The 22130-nt window shown below is 45.5% G+C and overlaps 1 protein-coding gene across 1 annotated transcript in view; it reads right to left on the bottom strand.

Annotated features, from left to right (window-relative positions):
* The window catches only part of CDYL2 (chromodomain Y like 2), a 156387-nt gene that overhangs the window by 6820 nt on the left and 127437 nt on the right, over positions 1-22130 (bottom strand). The window contains exons 4-6 of the mRNA XM_059667336.1: positions 14085-14257; positions 7776-7986; positions 5000-5143 (exon numbers count right to left, since the gene is read on the bottom strand). Of these exons, the coding sequence (XP_059523319.1) occupies positions 5000-5143; positions 7776-7986; positions 14085-14257 (528 nt within the window). The remainder of the gene's footprint in view (positions 1-4999; positions 5144-7775; positions 7987-14084; positions 14258-22130) is intronic.

The following is a 22130-nucleotide window of genomic DNA, read 5'->3' as shown; positions in this document are numbered from 1 at the left end:
GAATAATAACAATTGTGGTCATCATAGTATTAATAATACCAATGCCACTACAATCACCATTAACCAATAAGGTCTATGAGCATTACTTTTCCTTCATTTTGTCATTTCTTGCGCATGAAAGCTCCACGAATAGGTGGTTTCCACAGGATAGATGAAGGACCTACACTCAATAAGTAAAGTTGCCTGATGGACGTGGCTGCAAACATCTGGCTGATTCTAATAGGCTGCACTGCTGCCTCATCCTGGCAGAGGCTCTGAGCATCCCTCCTTTGGCCTCCACCATCCTCTGCTGGTGTCAGAGCTTCAGTTGTCACTCTCCCAAAGCGTGTTCACATAGAAAATAGCAAGACAAGAGCTCCCTTGCTCAAGCAGGCTGGGAAGGGGCAGTGATCTTATTCTTCAGCCTGGGCTAGAGGCGAACAGGCAGTGAGGATGGGCTGGCAAACCAAGACGGCGTCTTTCCTTCCAAGAATTCCTCTGAAGAACACCATCTCCCAAAGACTGTGGGTAGATTCCTTTCTTAGGGAAATCAACCCAAAGCTCCTGAATTCATAAACATGAACAGGAGAGGTTTCCTTGCTGTATTTGACAGCTGGTTTCACCTGAAAACCTCCATTGCCCAAAGACCAAACTCCTCAGTGGGGCTTTGAGGCCTTTCTCCCAACCTTCCTTTTCACACTTTGTCCCTTGACTGCCCTGGGCACCTGCTCACACCACCATGTGTTGCTACCTAACCTCTCCATAGGTCTTGAAACTCGTGTGCTCTAACTCACGCTGCTGCTGCTTCTTAGAATTGCTACCTGCCTCTCCAAATTGGAACAGAAGAAGTAAAATTGTCATTATATGTGGATGGCCTGATATTCTATATGAAAAAGCATAAAGACTCCATCAGAAAACTGTTGGATCTAATAAATGAATTCAGTTAGGTTGCAGTATACAAAATTAAGATTCAGAAACACGTTGCATTTCTATACATTTAAAAACAATCCCATTTACAATTGCACCAAAATGAATAAAATATCTAGGAATAATTTTAATCAAGGAGATTAAACACCTTTACTCTGAAAACCCTTAAGACATTGATGAAAGAAACTGAAGATGACACAAATAAATGGAAGGATAGACCATGCTCATGGTTTGGAAGGATTAACATTTTTTAAATGCCCATAACTATCCAAGGCAATCTACAGATTTAATGCAATCCCTACAAAAATGCCAATGACATTTTTCATAGAATTAGAACAATAATCCTAAAAGAATTTTTTAAAATATTTTTATTGATTTTGAAGAGAGAGAAAGACAGAGAGAGGGAGGGAGAAACACCAATGTAAGAGTGAAACATCGGTCGCTTCCTCTACTGTGTATTGAGCCTGCAATCTGGGCATGTGCACAGACCAGGATTCAAACAACGCTTCAGTGCACAGGACGATGCCCAACCAATCAAGCCACACTAACCAGGGCAATAATCCTAACATTTATATAAAACCACAAAGACCCCAAATTGCCAAAACAATCTGGAGGAATAAGAACAAAGTTGGAGGTATCATGCTCCCTGATTTCAAACTATACTATAAAGCTATAGTAATCAAAACAGTATCGCACTGGCACAAAAACAAATAGATCAATGGAACAGAACAGAGAGTCAGAAATAGACCCACAATTCTATGGTCAATTAATCTATAACAAGGGAGGCTAGAATATATAATGAAGAAATGGCAGTTTCTTCAATAAATGGTGCTGGGGAAACTGGATAGATACATGCAAAAAATAAATATGGACCACCTTCTTCCTCCATATACAAAAATAAACTCAATACCATAAAACCCCTAGGAAAAAACTTAGGCAGTAAACTCTCTGACATCAGTCTCAGATATATTTTTTTTGTATGTCTCCCTGAGCAAAGACAACAAAAGCAAAGGTAAAAAAGTGAAATTACATCAAACTAAAAAGCTTTTGCACAGGAAACCATCAACAAAAAGACTACCCACTGAATGGAAGAAAATATTCACAGAATATAACTCAGCGGTCGCCAACCAGTGGTCTGCGAATCACTGGTGGTCTCTGAGATCCGAAAGGTTGGTGACCACCGCTATATCTGATAAGGGATAAAAACTCAAAATATATAAGGAATTCACAGTTTAACACACACACACACACACACACACACACACACACACACACAAAAGACCCAACAAACAACCCAATTAAAAATGGATAAATAGATATTTCTCCATAAAGGACATACAGATGGCCAAAAGACATATGAAAAGATGCTCAACATCACAAATCATCAGGGAAATATAAATCAAAACTACAATGAGATATCACTTCACACCTGTCAGAACTGCTATTTTTTAAAAAGCCAACAAATAAGTGTTAGTGAAGATGTGATGAAACTGGAACCCTCATGTATTGTTGGTGAGGTTATAAATTAGTGTAGCCACTGTGGAAAATGGTATGGAAATCCCTCAAAAAATTTAAATATAGAACTGCCATACAACCCAGCAATACCACTTCTGGGTAGCTATTCAAAGAAAAGAAAACACTAATTCTAAAAGATATATGAATTCTAAAAGATATATGCAGTCCTATGTTCACTGCAGCATTATTTAAATAGCCAAGATATTAAACAACCTAGGATTCCATCAGTAGATGAATGGATAATGAAGATTTTACACACACACACACACACACACACACACTGAAATATTATTCAGCAATAAATAGGATGAAATATTACCATTTGCAACAACATAGATGGACTTACAGGGCATCTATGCTAAGTGAAATAAATCAGACAGAGAAAGATAAATACCATATGATTTCACTTATATGTGGAATCTAAAGAACAAAATAAACAAGCAAAACAAAAACAGACTCATAGATACAGAGAACAAACTGATGGTTGGCAGAAGGCAGGAGGGTTGAGGGACTGGGTGAAAAAGGTAAAAGGATTAAGAAGTACAAATTAGTAGTCACGAAATAGTCACAGGGATATAAAGTATAGCATAGGGAATACAGTCAATAATCTATAATAATAAAAGCGTGATATGCTAATTAGACCGGACAGCCGGACAACCTCCCAGATGTCCTTCCAGATGACCATCTGGACGTCCTTCTGGATGATCTTCTGGACAAAGCCGGGACTACAAGGGCTTGAGGCAAGCCACCGTGGCTGCGAGGGCTGAGCCCCTTGCATGAATTTCGTGCACTGGGCCTTTAGTATTATAATAATTATGTATGATGCCAAGTGGGTACTAGAATTATCAGGGGAATCTCTACATAAATTACATAAATGTCTAACCACTATGCTGTATACCTAAAACTAATATAAAATAATATTGAATATTGAAACTAATTAAAATATTAAAAACACAAATAAAAAATAAACAAAACCAAAAAATAAACAAAACACAGTAACAACAGACTCAGATACAGAGAACAAATTGATGATTGCCCAGAGGGAACAGGGTAGGGAGATGGGTGAAAAAAGTGAGGGGATATAAGATACAAACTTCCAGTTATAAAATAAGTAAGTCAGGGGGATGTAATTAATGTGCAGTGCAGGGAACAATTAATAATATTATAATAACTTTGTATGCTGACAGATGGGGTACTAGACTTAGAAGGGTGATCACTTTGTAAGGTATATAAATGTAGAGTCACTATGTTGTACACCTGAAACTACTATAATATTGTATGTCAACTATACTTTTATAAAAATATTCTTTAAAATGTCCATCTGCCTATGCAGCTGACTCTAGGGTCATCAACCATCTCCGTTTGCCCAGGCCCAGGGGGCTTCCTGGGAACAAGGGATTTTCCGTGTTAAAACCAGGAGAGTCCCAGGCAAATGGGCACAAGTTGGTCACCATAGTCCTCAGGAAGATTAAAAGAGAATCCATATAAAGAGAATTCATAGTAAGTGTTCATCAGTAATGCAGAACCATCATCACCACTGGCACAGTCATGCTTCCAGGGAGCAGAGTTTACATACAGTAGGTGCCCAATAAAGGTTGGTGGGTTGAATCAGGAGCATACAGCAGCTCAGTGGGGGTTCAGGATAGGCAGGGAGAAGGGAGGGAGGGTCACAGGTCTGGCCCCATAAACCCAGCACAGAAAGCGTCCCCCCGCCTTATTCTACAAAGCTTTCTCATTTCCTGAGCAGGCCCTGTGGTTGCAGGGGTGGCCTTTCCTCCACCTCTCAACAGGATATTTCCACACGGTGCTCAGAGTGACTTTTATGAGATAAAATCAACACTTAATTAAAAATCGGCGCCTCTGAGGAGGCGTCATTTATTTATCTATTTTTCAGTGTGTCTTCAGAGTCAAGCGGCAATGCTTGAATGTGCCAAGTGCTCAGTGGGCAGGAGAAATACAAGGACCGTGTGGGCTGCTACCTCTCGTCCCTCGACTGGTTTCATACATGTTGCCCTTATTTGCCTTTGCTTATTGTTTCTTTGAAAACTATAGTAGTTTTGTGTCTGGGGGGCGGGGGCAGTGTTGAGGACTTTCTTTTAAGGCAACGCCTTCTTCCCCAGAGTGTAAATCTCTTCTGTGAGGTTTTTCCAATTGGAGATGATGGGGAATATTAATAATGCTGGCAGCCTCCCTCGGGATTTAAGGTCTCAACACTGAGACAAGGCATCTGGTAAATTACACAGGGCCTCTCAAGTACTCCCTGCATGGCCGGTAGCAAGTCCATTAGTCCCTGTCAGCACATTGCTTTCATCTGCAAAATGGATCTCTCTCTTTGTTTTTTTAAATGAGTTCAGAGAGGAAGGGAGAGGCAGAAAGAGAGAGAAGCATCAATGATGAGAGAGAATCACTGACTGGCTGCCTCCTGCACGCCTTCTATTGGGGATCGAGCCCACAACCCGGGCATGTGCCTTGACCAGGAATCAAACCATGACCTCCTGGTTCATAGGTCAATGCTCAACCACTGACCTACACCGGCTGGGCTCTTGCACTGACAAGAACACAGAGAAACGGGACTCACCAGTGCACTGCAGGACGCCATCTCCTTGACCCGTAGCATGACCTCCTGGCTGAACGTGGTTGGCCAGAAGACCTGGGACACCAGTCCTCTGCTGCAAGCCTCCTGGGCAGTGAGCTTCCGCCCACAGAAGAGCATCTCATTGGCCTGAAAAAGCAAAGGCAGGGAAAGGCTGAGAGCCCGGAGGACCTCTTGTGTCTGCTAGTGATGCCCGTACTTGCTGTAAGTGTTCCAGGTCTGGAAGGCAGGAGTCTCAACTGGGTCCAATAAGCTTTGGAAACTATAATCAAACATTGTGTCTACGTGCATCTTTCTGAGCAAAGGGTCCACAGATTTCATTAAATTCCCAAAGAAGCCATGTACCTACTGTTGCTTTGTTTGCCCAATTATCCTTCACCTATGTCTGGCAGCAGACCCACAGAAGTAGGCACACACCCAGGACTGGGTCCATTTCTGTGCTGTGTGGTGACTGGCCTGGGGTTGACCAGATGATCCACCCTAGTCTCTATGGGGTTTCCAAGCTGAAGGCCCTGGGGAAGAATCTTTCTCCTCTGGTTGCTGGCAAAAGTCAGTGAGTCCAGGCCACCGACTGCTGTGTCCCCGCTCTGTGGAGAGGCAGGTCCACAAAGAAGGAAGGAGTGGAGAACAAGAGAACTGACAGGACTTGAATTCCTGGACTCATCACCCACCAGGGACATTCCACTTCTGGACTTGTCAGTTATGGAAATCATTATTCTTCCCCCGGCTCCCCTCAAGGCAAAGTGTTTTCATCACTGGCAGCCAAAAAGGTGTTGTGTAACTAACACCATAACACAACACAGAGCAGCGTCTCTCCTGGTGGCCCAGGGCTGTGCACAGACACTGCCCAGTCTTGAAAGGTGGAAAGTAACCCCTGCCTTCTGAGGACTCCTCTGCACCCCACTCCCCACAGAATTTCCTTTTGCTTTGAAGTTCACAGCTGTCATAGACTTCTGGGAGGACCTCCGTGGATAAGGTCCTAGGCACAGAGAGAGCATAGTGCTGTCACCGCTGAAATTTACCAACAGGTGACTCTTGCACTGAAAATTAGGGCATGATGGTCATGGCCATGTGACAGGGTCCTTATCTCTTTCAGGATGAGTCCCTACCTCCGTCACAGGGCAGGCAACCCCTCCCTAATGGGCCATCCACCTGCCTCCCCTTCTTCCTTCCTGCCCCATACTCTTAGCTGCTCCATGATACACATGGAAATGCCAAGCTCCCTGAACCTCTGCGTCCATACCCGGCTTCCTCCTTTGTTCTGGTTGTCACTGATGGGTCATGATTGACCCAACTGACCCAAAGGACAATTTTTCACGCCAGAGTGGAAAACCTGATCAGGTCACCAGTCCATAGAATGCATCAGGTTAGAGGTTGGAAGACAAATGTTTATGTCTTCCAACAAATTATACTTATTTAGGAACACCTCGGTCTCAGGAGAAATGAAAGGAACTCAGTAGAAGGAGCCAAACAGGATGCAGTCCACAAGAAGAACAAGTCTCAAACAGCCACATTCTTGGGGTTTCAGAAATGATTGCAATGAAGGAGAAAAGGAGATAAGACCGTACAAAGTTAACATTTCTGTGACCACAGAGGCCGGGAGGAACTGGAGTGGCAGTGAGCTGGGGCAGAACACAGTGGCTGAGATCAAAAGGGAAAGTGTTGCTTCCCAGGCTCCCTGCCTGCCTCATTTTTCTGCCACCCGTGAGACTGAGCAGCCCAGAGCAGCCCCAGGGCACTGCTGAATCCGAATGCCCTTATCTGTCCCCACTCTAGGTCCTGCTGCATAGATGTGGTGCTGGTGGGTTTGAGGGCTGAGGGTAACCTCTGCTGGTCTCGTAGTTGCTATTCCTGCTTCATGCTACCATCAGAGAGAGACAGCCCACACAGGAGCAGTGGGAGGGTGGGCTCCCTTTCTTCTAGACCAGGGGTGGGCAAACTTTTTGACTCGAGGGCCACAATGGGTTCTTAAACTGGACCGGAGGGCCGGAACAAAAGCATGGATGGAGTGTTTGTGTGAACTAATATAAATTCAAAGTAAACATCATTACATAAAAGGGTATGGTCTTTTTTTTTTTTTTTAGTTTTATTCATTTCAAATGGTCCAGATCCGGCCCGCGGGCCGTAGTTTGCCCACGGCTGTTCTAGACTCATTCAAGCAGTGCCCCTGCTGGGAGCCTCCTCACCTGCCCGTAGGGTTTGGCCCTGTCATCTGGATCGTGATTCTTTGGTAGTTTTCTGGGGTCTCCAGGACCACCAGCATCTGCAGGCAGAGTGCTCCCAAGCAGTCCTTGGTGAAGCCTGCACCACATCGAATCCATCTCAAAATGCCACCTCTCAGACTGAGTAGACCAACCACTTACTGAACCCTTCCTATATCCTAGTGGTGCTAGTCTCATGCTCACTCATCAGAGGTGGGTTCCATTTTATAGCATACTGGTTAAGAGCACAGGCTCTGTGCTCATACTCCACAACTTCCATTGCTACTGTGTGCCCTGAGACAACTCACTTAACCTCTCTGATTCTCAGTCTCCACATCTGTCAAGAGGGGATAACAGTAGTCCTACCTTACAGGTGTGTCTTGAGGATGGACTGAGTTAATGGCTGTCAAGCACTAGCCCCAGTGAGTGCTCTCTGAGCTGTTATGACTCACCCCTGCCCAGACTTGCTTCTGGCTGCTGGTGTAGAGTCTGACCACAGCCTATAGTGGGTGCTATGACCTTGCACGAACACCACTCTGCCTGCTTATGAGGAGGCTTACCAGCGCGACACCCAGGATCTGGGGGAAGGTGTACGAGGAGCAGCCGGCGGGCGTGAGGCGGATGGTGGCATAGGGGGTCTGAAACCAGGCCTTCTCGCTGGCCCACACGATGTCGCAGAGGGGCAGGATGGAGGCACCCAGGCCCAGGGCGGGCCCGTTGATTGCCACCACGATGGGCTTCTTAAACTGGATAAAGGCCTTCACAAAGTCCCTGGGGAAAAGAGAAGACCCTCTTTAACAGGCGGCCAGGCTTGCTGAGACCATGTGATGCCCTTGACTGTAGTGAGGCTGAAATAAGCTTCCCCAGGTGCAATGAAGCACGTGTAGGTCCTCAGAGAAGAGTGGGTGCCAGGCCAGCGTCACATTCTCCCAGATTCTAGGCCTCTGAGCTGCAGTCCAAGGCCTGCCACCCTCTCAGGTTGGTGCCAGGTTCCCAGAAGGGACCTAATGGGTGACCACATGTCTGGGTCTGCCCGGATGGCCCCAGGTCATGCCCATTGAGCCAACACCGCCCTTCCACTCCCTACACACTGACAAAAATTGTACATATCCCAAAAAAGACAATCTGAATGTTAAGATTCAGAACCAGAACTCAAACCAAAAAGAGGGTGTTACAAAGAGGCATATTTGAACTCAATGAGAGAAGGAACATTCCAACGGCACTGACTGAAGGTGGGGTGATGGCTCCAGGAGGTGTGAATTCCTCATTATTGGAGATAACCTTGGCTCGATGATAACTTTACGTGAAATTATAGAGAGAATTCAAGCTTTGGATGGTGGGCATGGGTAGGGATTGGTGACATCTAAGATTTCTTTCAATTCCAGGAAAGATTCTGAATTGCTAAAGGGATGCCAGATTCTCAAGGGTAGTTCTAGAATGCTGACGAGGGTCTATGTGTTAGGGTGACCAAAACTGAGGAAAGATGCTGGACTCCCCGGAGGCATTATCTGGAATAATGGCTACAGGATTAGGCAATATATTATCTCCCTGACCTTCTGCATTGAGCAAGGTTACAGCCTGCATCTTTATCTATTATGCAGAGCCACCCGAAATAACCTCTATTTCCTTTACCTTCGACACTTTTTGCCTCCCTGCTACTTGCTATATAAGACCTATAAAATTTTAATATTCAACCTGACATGGAGGAAAGATCCAAGGTGTCTAGAAAATCTACATCCTTCATTATTCTCTGGTGATACACTGGAAACTACCAAGAACTCACAAGAATAAAATCCAACAGTGACCTTGTTCTACCGCTGCTTAGGTCTCCAGGCTTATATCGTGTCTACGCACCCCTGCTCTCTGTGCATGAGCGGCACAGCCCTTCTGAGAGTTCTTGTAAAATAGCATTATCACAATTTGCAATTATCCTAATCGCTTGCTTGCTTACTTGTTTTTAAATTCTCCTCCCCTTCAGCTCCATAGGAAAATCCATAGGTCTGCCTTGTGCACTGCGTGGTTTCATACATATTGAAATTAACACTCAGTAAATAGTTGTTGGATACAGGATTCTCCCAGAATGAGAGCAAAGACTGCAGATGTGTGGCAGTAACATACTATTTCTTCACCAGACTTTATATCCCCCCCCCCTTTCCCTTCCCTCTTCTTCCTGAGTCTATTGCTAGAACACATTTCCCAGCCTCCCTTGAAATTGGCTGTGGCCAAGTAACCTAGTGCTGGCCAAAGGAATGTGAGTGGAAACCATATACACACTTCTAAGCCTTGTTTGTGGAAACCTCTCACCATGCAGTGCTCCCAGTCCTTTTCATCTTGATGGGCATGGCAATCATATTGAGCCACAGGATAGAAGGAATTATGGGTTCGACTCATCACTTTGAGGCCAGCCATGGGCTCATCAGTAACATCTATTTTAGGTTCACATAAGCCAGAAGTAAATTTCTATCACAACTGAGCCATCATATATATTTGGGTTTATTTGTTACAGCAGCTAATACTTAACTAATACGAATGTAAACCTGATTCATCCCTTCTCAATGGTTACCATCCTCCCCAATTCTTATCAAAATATGTGCTTATCATGGTAATATGCTGGGACTTAATTCAATTGTGAAAAGACTTCTTAATATTCTGCTGGGGGTGGGGGTGCCTTAGGACCCATATGTCTTCATGAAAGAATACACCCTTGACCCAGGCTTGACGCATCACGTTTCCTGAATCTTGTATGATTCTGTGAGTAGATGATGGATTATCCCAGCCACTTCTGGCCCCACTGCAGTTGACCCCAAAAGGACACTGCCACAAATAGGAGTGTTGTCACCATGGCCTTCTGATTTCCGGTTTTCCAGGCCCACTTCCTGGCTTGATTTCCCAACCTGATGGTCTCAGTCACTGGTTTTAACAAGTGTTTTTTACCAAATGCAATTTGGAGTCTGCAGGGATATGGGCCTTGTTTGCAGGATCCTTGGACCCACAGGGTTTGGGTGATTTTTGACAGACATTCCATTCCTAAAGACACTCGCTCAATTACAGGATCCTGGGTCTCAGATTGGGAAGGACTTCAAGAATCATCGAGACAAATCTTCCACTTGGTACGGAATTCTCCCCACAGCATCCTGAGGGTGCATCCTCTGGCCTCTGTTGGACATTTTCAAACACGTGGGTCCTTCCCTATCAAGACGCCTTCCTATTGTGACTTCATGTGGTCTCTCTCATACTTGCATTCACTCTGCTCCATCATCCACATGACAGTCCTTCAGGAATTCAGCTCCACTTTCATGACCTTCCAGAAGCTTTCCCTTCCAGACCCCAGAGCCTTTTACTCTTTGGTTTCCAACCTGAGCTCTATGCAGGGGGATCAAGGGCCCCAGAGAAGGGCTAAGGGGACTAAATGTGCATGGCTCCCCCTGACCCTTCCTGCAGTCCAAGCAGTTCATTTCCTTGCCATAAAAAGATGATGCACAGATCATCTCCCCATCCTTCTCCTCTCACCTCAAGCGGATCTCTATCACAAGGGCCGGAGGGTGTAGAAGCCAGATAGCAAACAGGATATTGCATTACAGAGGCTGCTGCTCAGATATCTGATTCTGACTTGGATGGCGGGGCTGAGCTAGGGAGATGACTCCCTGCCTTCCCTAGCAGCCATGTCTGCCTCACTGACCCTGGCCCTTGAAGCTTCCTCCACTCAACCTGAGCCTGTGGCTTTTGCTTTCCTGAGCTGTTGGGCAGTTCAGAGGCAGCAGAAGAAGCAAAAACTTGGGGGTCTTAAAGACTTGCGGTCAAGTCCTAACTGTGCCCCTAAGTAGGGGTGAGATCTTGGATGAGTTACAGTCTCTGCAGCCTCATTTTCCTACTGGGAAAATGGGAAAGCCACTGGTGCATCCCCACGGGCCATATGAGAATTGCATGAGACGTCCACCTAGGGCACTGGCACAGTGCCTGACACAGGGGCACCCTTGATCGCTGCTGCAGAGCACGGATGCAGCTTTCATTCCACATTCAGTGGTCTGTGAGCCACCCTCCTGGTCTAAAGGAGACTCAGAAGCAAAATTCTGCTCCCAGGAGTGTCTAGATTTTACCAGGAGCAACTGGCATTTCTTTTGTGAGCCATTTATTCATTCCTTTTAACCAGAGCCATGGGGTGCAGCCCTCCCACTGCCAAGTCTGCTGGTACAGGGCCTGTGAGCTGCTGATATACGGGCACTCTGGGAGCCCACTCCATCGTCAGACTCAGGCTTAGCTAAAACTGGGAATAACATGAAAAATAATTCTTTACACCTCTTCCAAGTACTTATGATGTGCAGGAACAGGCCAAGTATTTCATGTGGGTCATCTGATTGCTCTTCGTCCTAGCACCCTGCCAGCAGGCCACTGCATCACCTGTGAGGAGTTCAGGTGCGGGCAGCCTCTTTCAAGATGGGGCAGACGGCTTTGTTTGGGGACCAGGGAGAGGCTTCTGCAGAATGAATCATCCCAGCTCTCCCCACATCTGCTACTTCATTCAGCAAACATCTGAAGAGTGAGCGCAGTGCACAAGGCCATGTGTAGGAGCGCCACTGGGGGAGCGATGGCTGTGGCAGTGTGGCATGCTCAAGATCCTGCAGGTCAGCACAGCCCAGCGCATGCACGTCCCAAGAGAATTGCGAGGCATCTCAGTAGATGATAGGTTCTATGGCTAAAATATGTTTCAGCCATGCTCGATTTTGAACAACATTCTTTCCCAGGAAACTACTCAGATTGTAAATATGTTAACATGCCTGGGAAGTCTGTGTGAGCAGGGACAGAACTTCTAGCGTGGCCCAAACTCAGTTACGACAGTGCCCTTTGCTCACGATGCTCCTCTGGAAATCTGAAGATTGTTCTCTGGGAAATGTTTCTCTGCCACATCGGGTCCCCAACTCTGGGTGTGGCTGCTGGAGGGAGCACTGCAAAGCCCGTGGAGCTGGGCCTCCCTGGAGGCGTGTGGTGGTGATGAGCAAGCCACGGTCACTTTCTGACCCAGGGACACCCTTCTCTACTAGGTGTCCCTTCTTGAGACTCCTCACCCTCCCTATCCCTTCTATTACCTCCCTCTTCACCTTATTCTCTTATAGCCAACTTTCTTCTCTTGCATAAAAATAAGGACCTTTTTGTTTCCACACCTTTTAGTGCTCTCAGTCACTGGTGCTCTCAGATTACCCTCTTGGTTGGGACGGAGCAGGGGTTCTCAGCCCTGGCTGCACATTCGAACCACAGAGGGAACTTTAAAACCAAAGATATGCTGGCCCCACCCCATGCTCATTAACTCAGAATCTCCTGGGGGTGCTGCCAAGCAGTTGGGTTTTGAAAAGCTCCCTGGGGAGAGTCTTTGTGCTGCTGGGGCTGAGAACCAGTGGCCTAGGGGACACCCCATTCCCCATCCCTCCCGCATCCCTGGCGGCTCATGCATTAGGAGCTTCTGCTCCCTTTGACACACTGGGAAGAATTCCCTCGGCCCGCTCTCCCTCCACTCGGCCTAAGAGAAACTCACCTTCCCGATGAGAGGGCAAATGTTTGAATGCCACTGGCCGCCTTTCTCCAGCAATGAGCTAATGTGCTCAGCATCTCCTCAAAGTTGGGACCTCTAGAAATTAGCTAATGCCTCCGCAGAAATTCATAAACCAGACGAAGGCTATGGCCAAGGTGCTCCTCAGCTGTAGAGACGGGCGCCCCATCTCCGATGGTCCCATAAATGAGGAAGGAGGCTTACTGGGGACCCTGCTGCTCCCCTGCCACCTGACAGGAGCAGAGAACAAACCACCGTGGCCATGGCCAGGGCTGTCTGCACCCGAAGAGCCTGCGAGCTGCATGAAACCACATGCTTTTTCTAATAACATCATTCGGGATTTTCATGTCTCTTTTAGGGGACAGGAAGCACACAGGTGTTTGGAGCATAGACTCCAGTGTGTGCATCACCCTGACTGGGACTCAGAACCCCACGTGCGTGTGAGGCCATCCCCGTGCCATTTCTTGGAGACTTTGCATACCCTGAAAGCCTCCCACAGCCTCATGGGAATCAGCCTCCGTGTGACGATGTCACAACACAGTGAGGCTGGAGGGTCCAGAAAATCCCTAACCTGTGGCCCAAGGCTCCCTGACAGCCTGCAGAGTAAGTGTTCCTTCTCAAGGGACCAGGGAGCATTACTGAGCTGTGACTCCTGTCTGAGCACTTTGCAAGGTGAGCAGTGAGTGTGGGTGCACTCCCCGCGGGGAGGACAGGCGGCAGCCCTTGCTGGAAGTCACACTTGCTTTTGATAAATCTCTAAAGAAGGGGGACATCTACCCGTTAGTGTCCCGAAAGAGATACTGATGGTTGGGATCATATATCACCCCAGGATCCCAACTTTTGCCCCAAAGGCAACAAGAGAGGGGGAACTACTCCCCACACTGCCCAGGGAACCCATCCATCCTCCTCCCCGGTGCTGAGCCATGTCAGCTCCAGGAACAGAAATGCCCAGAAAGTCAAAGATTTCACCATCAGAGAGAGGGCAGGAGAAGTGTGGATAATGCATGGGCATTACCAGATGCTGGGATGGATATAAGAAAATAAAATATCTGGGGGGATCTAAAGAATAAAATGCAATCTTATGGAGTAAAGCCATCCCTAATTTGGGTAGGAAAATACGGGACATCCAATCAAATTCCAAATTTCAGATAAACAACAAATATTTTTTAGTATAAGTATATCCCAAATGTTGCATGGGACATACTTATGCTAAAAAACAAACATTACTTGTTGTTTGAAGAGTTTAACTGAGCAGCCTGTATTTTCATGTGCTCAATTTGGCAATCCTAGGCGGGTCCCCTAGTGTCTGAACAGGAGCAGAGCTCACCTGATGGATTCTGCAATGCGGGTGCTCTCCTTTCTCCGGTCGCTGGACAACCGGCCAATTAGGTAGGAGTAATCCAGGCCGCTGCAGAACACGCTGCCCACCGCACTGAGGAGTAGCAGTTTGCTGTCATCTGTGGCCGCGTTGCAAAGAGCTCGCCGGACCTCCTTCATGATCTGCGGGCAGATATGGATTTGCGGAGATGTTAGATGTGTATCTGGAAGCGGGGGAAGAGGTGAGAAAATCTGCTCTGTCTGAGCAGGGAGCCTCCCCTGAATGAGCCATGTCCAGACCTAGCAAAGAAACAGCAAAACCAGAGCTCCCCTACACCCTCCCTGAAGCAGGCACGGAAGGCTGAGGAGGTGGCAGAGGGGTTACTGGCTGCAGACTTGGAATCCTGGCTTGGAGTCCTTTAATCCCTGGTAACTCTGCAAATCTTCCAGCATGTGCTTGGTTAGCCCTTTTCAAGGTGAAGGGGAAAATTCCTGTGCACAGCAGGTGAGTTATGTACGCTATCTCTAAAAGGCCAAATTAATTCTATACTCTTGCTCACCCTTAATTCAACAAAGACCCTTACACAGCTTATGGGTGGGAAGTGGGCTTTGTCATCAGGACCATAAAATGTTCAAGGTACCAGGCAAATAACCATCCAACATAAATTCTGTATCTGGCTAAACTATCATTCAAAGGCAAGGGTAAAAAGTAGGCATTTTCAGTAAAAGAATGTTTACCACGCTTAGACTCTCACTGAAAGAACTAAAAAAGGATGCACTTCAAGAAGAAAATTACATTCAGAAGAGAAAAAAACACACACCTGACATTCAAGGAACAAAGCCACCAAAGAAATGGGTGAATGTGTTGATAAATCAATATAAGAACTGATGATAAAAATCACCACACTGATATTGACTAATGGGGGGTGCACAAGGTAGATCTATAATGCTGGGCACTAATATTGTGTCAGATGAAAGAAGGGATGACCAGAGTTAGAGCATACCTAGGTTATGTATCAGGGAGAGATGGACAAGTAACGATTACATTTAGGTTTTACTATGTGAACATAACATGGATAACTTCTTAAAAGTTCATAAAGAAAATCATTCATTCCAACAGAAGTTATGGGACAAGAAAAAATAAGCTCAGAAAGAGTGTGGTAAGAGAAAACAAGGCATGCACTTGACTGGGTAAAGCTGAGAATGCTTTGAGGGAGACAATAAGTGAATAGGCTTTTATTTTATTTTATTTTAAAGATTTTTATTGACCTTTAGCGAGAGGGGAAGGGAGAGAGAGAGAGAGAAACATCTGTGTGAGAGAGGAACATTGCCTCCTATCAGGGATCGAGCCCACAACCCAGGTATGTGCCCTGACCGGGAATTGAACCAGCAGCCTTTCAGAACATGGGATGACACCCAACCAACTGAACCACACCAACCAGGGCATGAATAGGCTTTAAAAGAATCACGGATTATTCAATCAGCATAATCATAGGATATAGTGTTGAAATGTTCTGAAAGTACTATTTTTTAAATATACTTTTTAGAGAACCCCCATTTTTTTAAGCACTTAGAGGTATGAGTGTAATTTCCACACGATATTTTATTCCAAACAGAAATCCTGGAAGGAAGGGACTGGCATCCCGATTTTATAGGTAGAGCAAGGAAAACTCAGAGAAGTGAAGTTGTCCAAAGTCACCAGTAACAGGCAGAACCACGATGCAAATCTCACCCCAACATCCCTTCTCTTGCTCCTACCTTCTCTTCCCACTGCTCCCCACTGTAGGATGACTTACGTAAATGGATGAATTCGAGTGAAAAAAACAGAGCTAGGCATCCATCTGAATCAGGATCTGCCGGCCCATGCGTGCCCTGTGAGAAGGATGGGAGAAGCACTTTCCACTCTCACAGGGTGTAAGCCACAGATACCCATTTTGAACATCTAAAAAGGTAACAGGCCACTATCTTGTGGGTCTTTTCATCTATCTGCCTCCAAAAGCAGAGAGTCTGACCCACACGAGAATCTGTGTAAGGCGTGATTCTACTCACGACTCAGAGAGTAGTCTCTCTCTCTGAGGTCACACTTGATTGTCAATGAGTAAAAACACCAATTCAAACGAAGCGGCCACCTCCTTTGTGAATTAAATGGAAAGCAAATTTGTGTTTCGTTGATGCAACAAATGTACAAACTACATTTCTTAATTTTTTTTTAAAAAAATTGTGTTTAGTGAGTATACTATGCCGTTGCCTGTCTCATGTTGATAATCCAATTTGGACTGATGGCCGGGGACCTTCTTGAAGGACCTGACTTTTATAATGTAACTGGTTTGTTTAAAGTAAAATGTGTTAAAAGCATCACTCTCCTTTACCTTCTTACACAGAATACACTGCCCACGTGTCACTACTCGGTGGCCACTTGCTGGCCTGGAACAGACCGGTCCCCTCAGGGGCTCCTGGGTTTGCCTCTAGAACAAACGCCCCCAGACCTCTCTGCATATTAAAGCCCTAAATCAGTTTGTGAGAATTATTCCCCTCGTTACACACATGCCAGCTGCCACTTGCTCCTGCTACTTCTAGCTGGTTCCTGCCGTGGGTTGGAACCAGATAACCAAATGCATTCAAAGGGGTGTGAAATGCGAGGAAATCAGGGTCCCCCTCTCCACTTCATCTTTACTTGCTTGAGCTCAGTCACCCAGGGCCCACCTCCACTGCAACCACCTTCCTGAAGGCCTTCCCACATATACCCAAGTAAATGCACACTCTTCCTTCTCCTGACAGCCCAAGTGTTTAGACTCCCTGCTCTGACATTCTCCCTTGTCGAAGGTACATCCTTACCTTATCCTGCCTCCTCCCTAATGTAAATCCCTGTGTGGGCAGCCTCGGTGATGGCCCTCAATAACCTTTTCCTCTGGTATTCACACCCCTGTGTAACCCCCAACCCTGGAGTGCAGACTGGACCCGGTGACTCACTTCTAGCCACGAGAATACAGCAAAGTGACGGGATGTCCCTTTCACGAGGAGATTCGGATACAAAAAGACTATAGCTTGTCCTGGCTCTCTTCTCTTGCTGACTCCCTTTCTTAGAGCTCTCAGTCTGGGGGAAGCAAGCAGCCAGCTAGTGAGTAGCTCATGGAGCCATTACTCCATAGTCCACGTGGAGTAGCCGCATAGCAAGGCACTAATGTCTCTGGCCAGCGAGGACCTGAGACCTGCCGACAGCCACTGGGGAAGCTTGGAAGTGGATCCTCCTCTGTTGAGCCATCGGTTGAGGCGGCAGCCCCAGCCAACTCCTTGACTGCTGGATTGTGAGAGACACTGAGCCAGAAGCATCAGCTAAGCCATGACTGGATTCCTACCCACAGAAACTGTGAGATAATAAATGTTTGTTGTCTTAAGATGCTAAGTTTAGGGCACTATGTTATGCAGTAACAGATTAATACAATTCCTTAATCCTACCAGACCTGAGGCCCTGAACCTAACTGTCCCCTATACCTGGGCTCCTGAGCATTAAAGAGAAAAAACCAACATGATATAGAAAAATGTTAGTTACATGCAAACAAGTGGTTAGAATAAGATGGAACTTGGAGACATTGTAGAAAATAGGTCTACCTTTCATCTACCTTTCATCTAGCGCCAATATTCCACCTTTGTGTGGAAATTACCGAAAAATCGGTACAGCGGTCTGGTAGGGTTAAGAGGTAAAATAGTATTCTACTCATCTGAATAACCCTTGTAACACCTAGTCCAGAAATGTGCACATACTAGAATTTAATAAATATTTATTAAATTGAGCGAATGGCACAGTATCCAACCTTCAAAAGGTTTAGAGTCTAATGGGGGAATGAGATATTTAACAAATTATCACACAATTACATATACACTAACAGCTGCAATAAGTTCTGGTAAGGAGGGGTGCATGGTGCTAGGAAGGCATATGAAAGACCTGATCCGGTCAGGGAGGTGAGGCAAGACTCTCTGGTGGAAGTGATGGCTGAGCTGAGATATGAATGAAGAGCAAAGGTCAGCTAAGTAAGAAGGAAAAGAAAAATTTTTTGGTCAGAAAGACAAGTATATACAAAGGTGCTGGGGCAGATGTGAGCATGAAGAAAGGCCAGAGTAACTGGAATGCAAGAGGAGAGAAGATGATGTGTGATAAGAGATGGAACTGGAGAGATGGGCAGGGTCAGAATGCATCTGCCCCCAGGCCACATTATGGTTTTTGATTCTTAACAAGAGCGATCAGAAGCCACTGATGTGTGTGTGTGTGTGTGTGTGTGTGTGTGTGTGTGTGTGTGTGTGTGTGTAGACAGTGTAATTTGATCAGGTTAGCTCTTCCAACTGATCACCCTGCCTACCCTGTGGTGAGTGGATTAAAAGGCAGGACGTGTGAAAGGGGGCAGAACTGTTAGCAGTTTATTACAATAGCCCATAAAAGATAGCCTAGTGGTCTGGACTATCAGGGCTATGAAGGAAATTGAGAGAAAACACATTTGAGAGCTATTCAAGATACTCAAGTTAACAGGCCTTGGGGATGGTGTGGATATGGGGTATGATCAAGAGGGCTGAGGGTTGACTCCCACATGTCGGGTGTGCCCATGGATGCTGGTGTGCTGTCTCTGAGCACTGGAGAAAAGCAGGAGTTGAGTGAGGGTTTGGGGTCCTCTCCTAATGGGGAAGCAGATGAGCTTTGAATCACCAAGACTTTGGGCAATCTATGTTGCTGGCTCTTTCCCCAAGGAGCATTTCATTATTTCCCTGGTTCTTTGCTTTATTCCAGAGGGGAGAATTACTACAACATACCCACTAGCCTCAGAATCTAGTTAACAAACCTAGTAATGTATGACTTTTTGCCCATGAGGCCATTGTCAATTAGAAAAAGAAATTCAATTATGACCGTGAAGGTGGCCCTCCCAGTTCCTCCAAGAGTGAGCGAGACAGAGTCTGCTGGTGCCCATTAAATTGCCTCTGTTTCCTCTTAACAATGATAGGAACACCCACTGAATACCTCCTATGTGCCGGGTACTCTGTGAGCCTCTTTGCAGACAAGCAAGATACTGTATAACTTCTATAAATGAGGGAGTTCAGGGAGGCAAAGTAACTTCCTAAGGTAGCAGAAGTGGTGAGTTGGTGCAGGCAGGACTCAACACCCAGGTTGGCTAGACTCCAAAATCTGCATTCCTCCACTAACACCACCTCTTCATTTCAAGAGGATCTTTCTTTCGGGACCACTTTACCCAGTTGCCGGTTTATCCGGAGACAATCCACATTGGTTGTGGAGACCGCTAAAAATACCAGATCAATGTGTTTTCCATTTTTCTACCATTCTGTTACCAACAGACACCAATTAGAAATGGAGCTCTAATTAACCAAGCCCCACAGGAAGTAAGGACCGATGTACCTTAAATCAGTCAGAGGCAACACATTTTCCATGATGAGTAACAGTTACCACCCAAAGCTACTCCAAAGGGACAGGATGAACCGGGAGACTTCGCACTTACTCGATTAATCGAAGGGAAATGTTGTGTCTTTTAAAGGATGCTTTTAAAAAGCAGTGAAGTAGGAAAAAAATCCAAGAATTGGTCTCAGTTGGATGCTTTATGATGAGCTTAAAAATAACAAGGTTTGCAGGTGTACAAACATGTACAGAGCAGCCTTCGAGGTAAGCCACGCTCTGGACTTCTCTGAAGCCTACACAGGGGTCTGCCCAGCACAAAACCCCCAGATGGTTCCTGAAGGTGGAGGAGGGAGAGAGCCCAGAACACCATGCTTAAAGGAGGGGAAACAAGCAACCACGAACCCCACAAGCTGCACAGAGTTTAGCCACATCCCTTTTTTCACACTTGGCATCATTCCTGAAGGTCATACCCACAATCCCATAAAACAGCCCTAGACTATGATAAGACATGTGATTGCAAGGTCAAGGACTCAGCAATCCCCACCACACCCCACCCCACTTCCTGGACCTCCCTAAGTGTACTGGATACACTGGGCAATGCCAGGCCATCCCACCAAGCCCAGGCTGGGTGGTCAACCACTCCTTGACCCTTGACTGTGTCCCCTCAAACACAACCCTCTGTTAACCCTCCACGTCTTCATTGCTACTATGGAGATAAGAGCGCAGGATACTGCAGGGACAGGAAGATACCACGCTAAGTGAGAGAAATGAAATGAGGGCAAACCTGACAACAGTCCTAACCTTCTGAAGCTAAGCTGTGTGAGCCTGGGCCTGTGAATTTCTCTAAGCCTGTTTTCTCATCTGTGAGGACGTGGTTACAATAATCCTACATCAGAAGGGTACTGGTGGGATGGAATGGGATAAAAGGAAATACAAGGCCCAAAGAGTTGCAGTGAGCTGGCACTGCCCTGGTTTCTGTCCTTTGCCACTCTGCTGCCTCACCCTTGGTCGGAGGAGCTAGAGAGGACTGCTTGGATGAGTGCTTCCCACATCTGCACCACTAAGAATCTCTCAAAAAAAAAATATGCATCTCCATTGTTCCTCCTAAGTACCCCTTATTTTGAGTGATGTTGTCTCCCTAACTGCATTAAGTTGTCATTGTTTCCCTGTTCTACTCACCTAGGACAGTGGTTATGTTCAATTTGTAACAATGAAATTGGGGGTCACCACAACATGAGGAACTGTATTCAAGGGTCGCGGCATTAGAAAGGTTGAGAACCACTGCCTTAATGTAAACAACTATTTCAGGTAAGTGCTATCAAGAATAAATTCAATAAATAAATAAAATCTATCCTCAATGTTTTTTTAAAAAAAGACAAATATTAAGCAATGGTGGGCATAGAGACTAACTTTGGGTTGAGGAGTAGGAAATTATTGTTAAATACCATGTCAGAGAAAGCCTCACTGAGGAAAGAAGTAGGAAGAGAGATGGAGTGAGCCACACCAAGATCTGAAAGAGTCCCTTTTCCAGGAAAGGTAAACAACACAGTAAAGGAAGAGGAGATGGTGGAAGAGACCATAAACTTAGATCACATCAGTTGGAATCCTGTGAACCATGATTTCTAGTTTTAGTTTTCTCTAAGTGCAAAGGAAAAACATTTTCTTGACTTGTTTAAGAAAGGATTAAAAATGATGACATTTAAAATTTAAATCAAACAAAAATCATGTGAGTGAAACAAAATTTTGAGCATTCCCCAGGGCTATAAGCAAATTGATGGCAGAAATAATAGCTAAGATCTTTGTTTTTGCATCTCCATTGTCCAGCACAGTCCTACATATAATGGCAACTACTCAATAGCTGTATGTTTAATTGCTGATTTCAAAGAAGTTATGAAAATAATCCACAGAAGGCAACCTTAAGCCTATTCCTGGTGGTGTCCTAGTTTTTTTAGGAAAGTTTTAAACTGTTGGTCTACTTCTAATTGGGCAAATAAAGTCAATAGTCAAATATATTTGGTTTACCAAAGATTTCCTGTGGGAGGAGTATAATTTCAGTAATGGTGCATTACTTCGACCCACATAGTCTGAAAGGTAAACTTTCTCCTCAGGAGCTACAAGGCAATTTCTTTATACTCACAAAAGCAGCATGATTTGCAAGTATGACTTTCTAACACTTTCACTCACAGTCCACAGAAGACTTGATCTGCTCAACATGTACTTTATTTAAAGGGATACAATAGTAATACAAAGACTTCTAAAGATCTGAGCACTAAGACAGAGGAACAAAGAGTACCAGAATTTTTTGTAGTAATCATATAGTCAAAGACTCTATCTAAAATAAAGGGTAATTTCACCCGAAACTTATTATTTGACTAAATGTTTACAAACTTGGACCAGTTTCTGATGAAGCTGATAGCATATATTTAGAAATGATAGGTTTTTAGCACAGTCATTACACAGGCATTCTTTCTTCTGGGAGTGTTTTGAATATGAGTTTCTTTTTCATGCTTCACTCACTTTCAATCACTTTCCACTTTCATTGTTTGGAGAAGAAAGCTCTAATTCATCACCACATGCAATTTACAACATTGATGTTTGGGTGGACATATTTTTTTTTCTCTCAAAATGTACACGCACACACACACACCGCTACAGGGTCTA

This window comes from Myotis daubentonii, chromosome 15, assembly GCF_963259705.1.
Source record: "Myotis daubentonii chromosome 15, mMyoDau2.1, whole genome shotgun sequence".
NCBI classification, from domain to species: domain Eukaryota; kingdom Metazoa; phylum Chordata; class Mammalia; order Chiroptera; family Vespertilionidae; genus Myotis; species Myotis daubentonii.
Note: the sequence above shows the minus strand (reverse complement) of the source record. Positions and strands in the feature narration are given on the sequence as shown.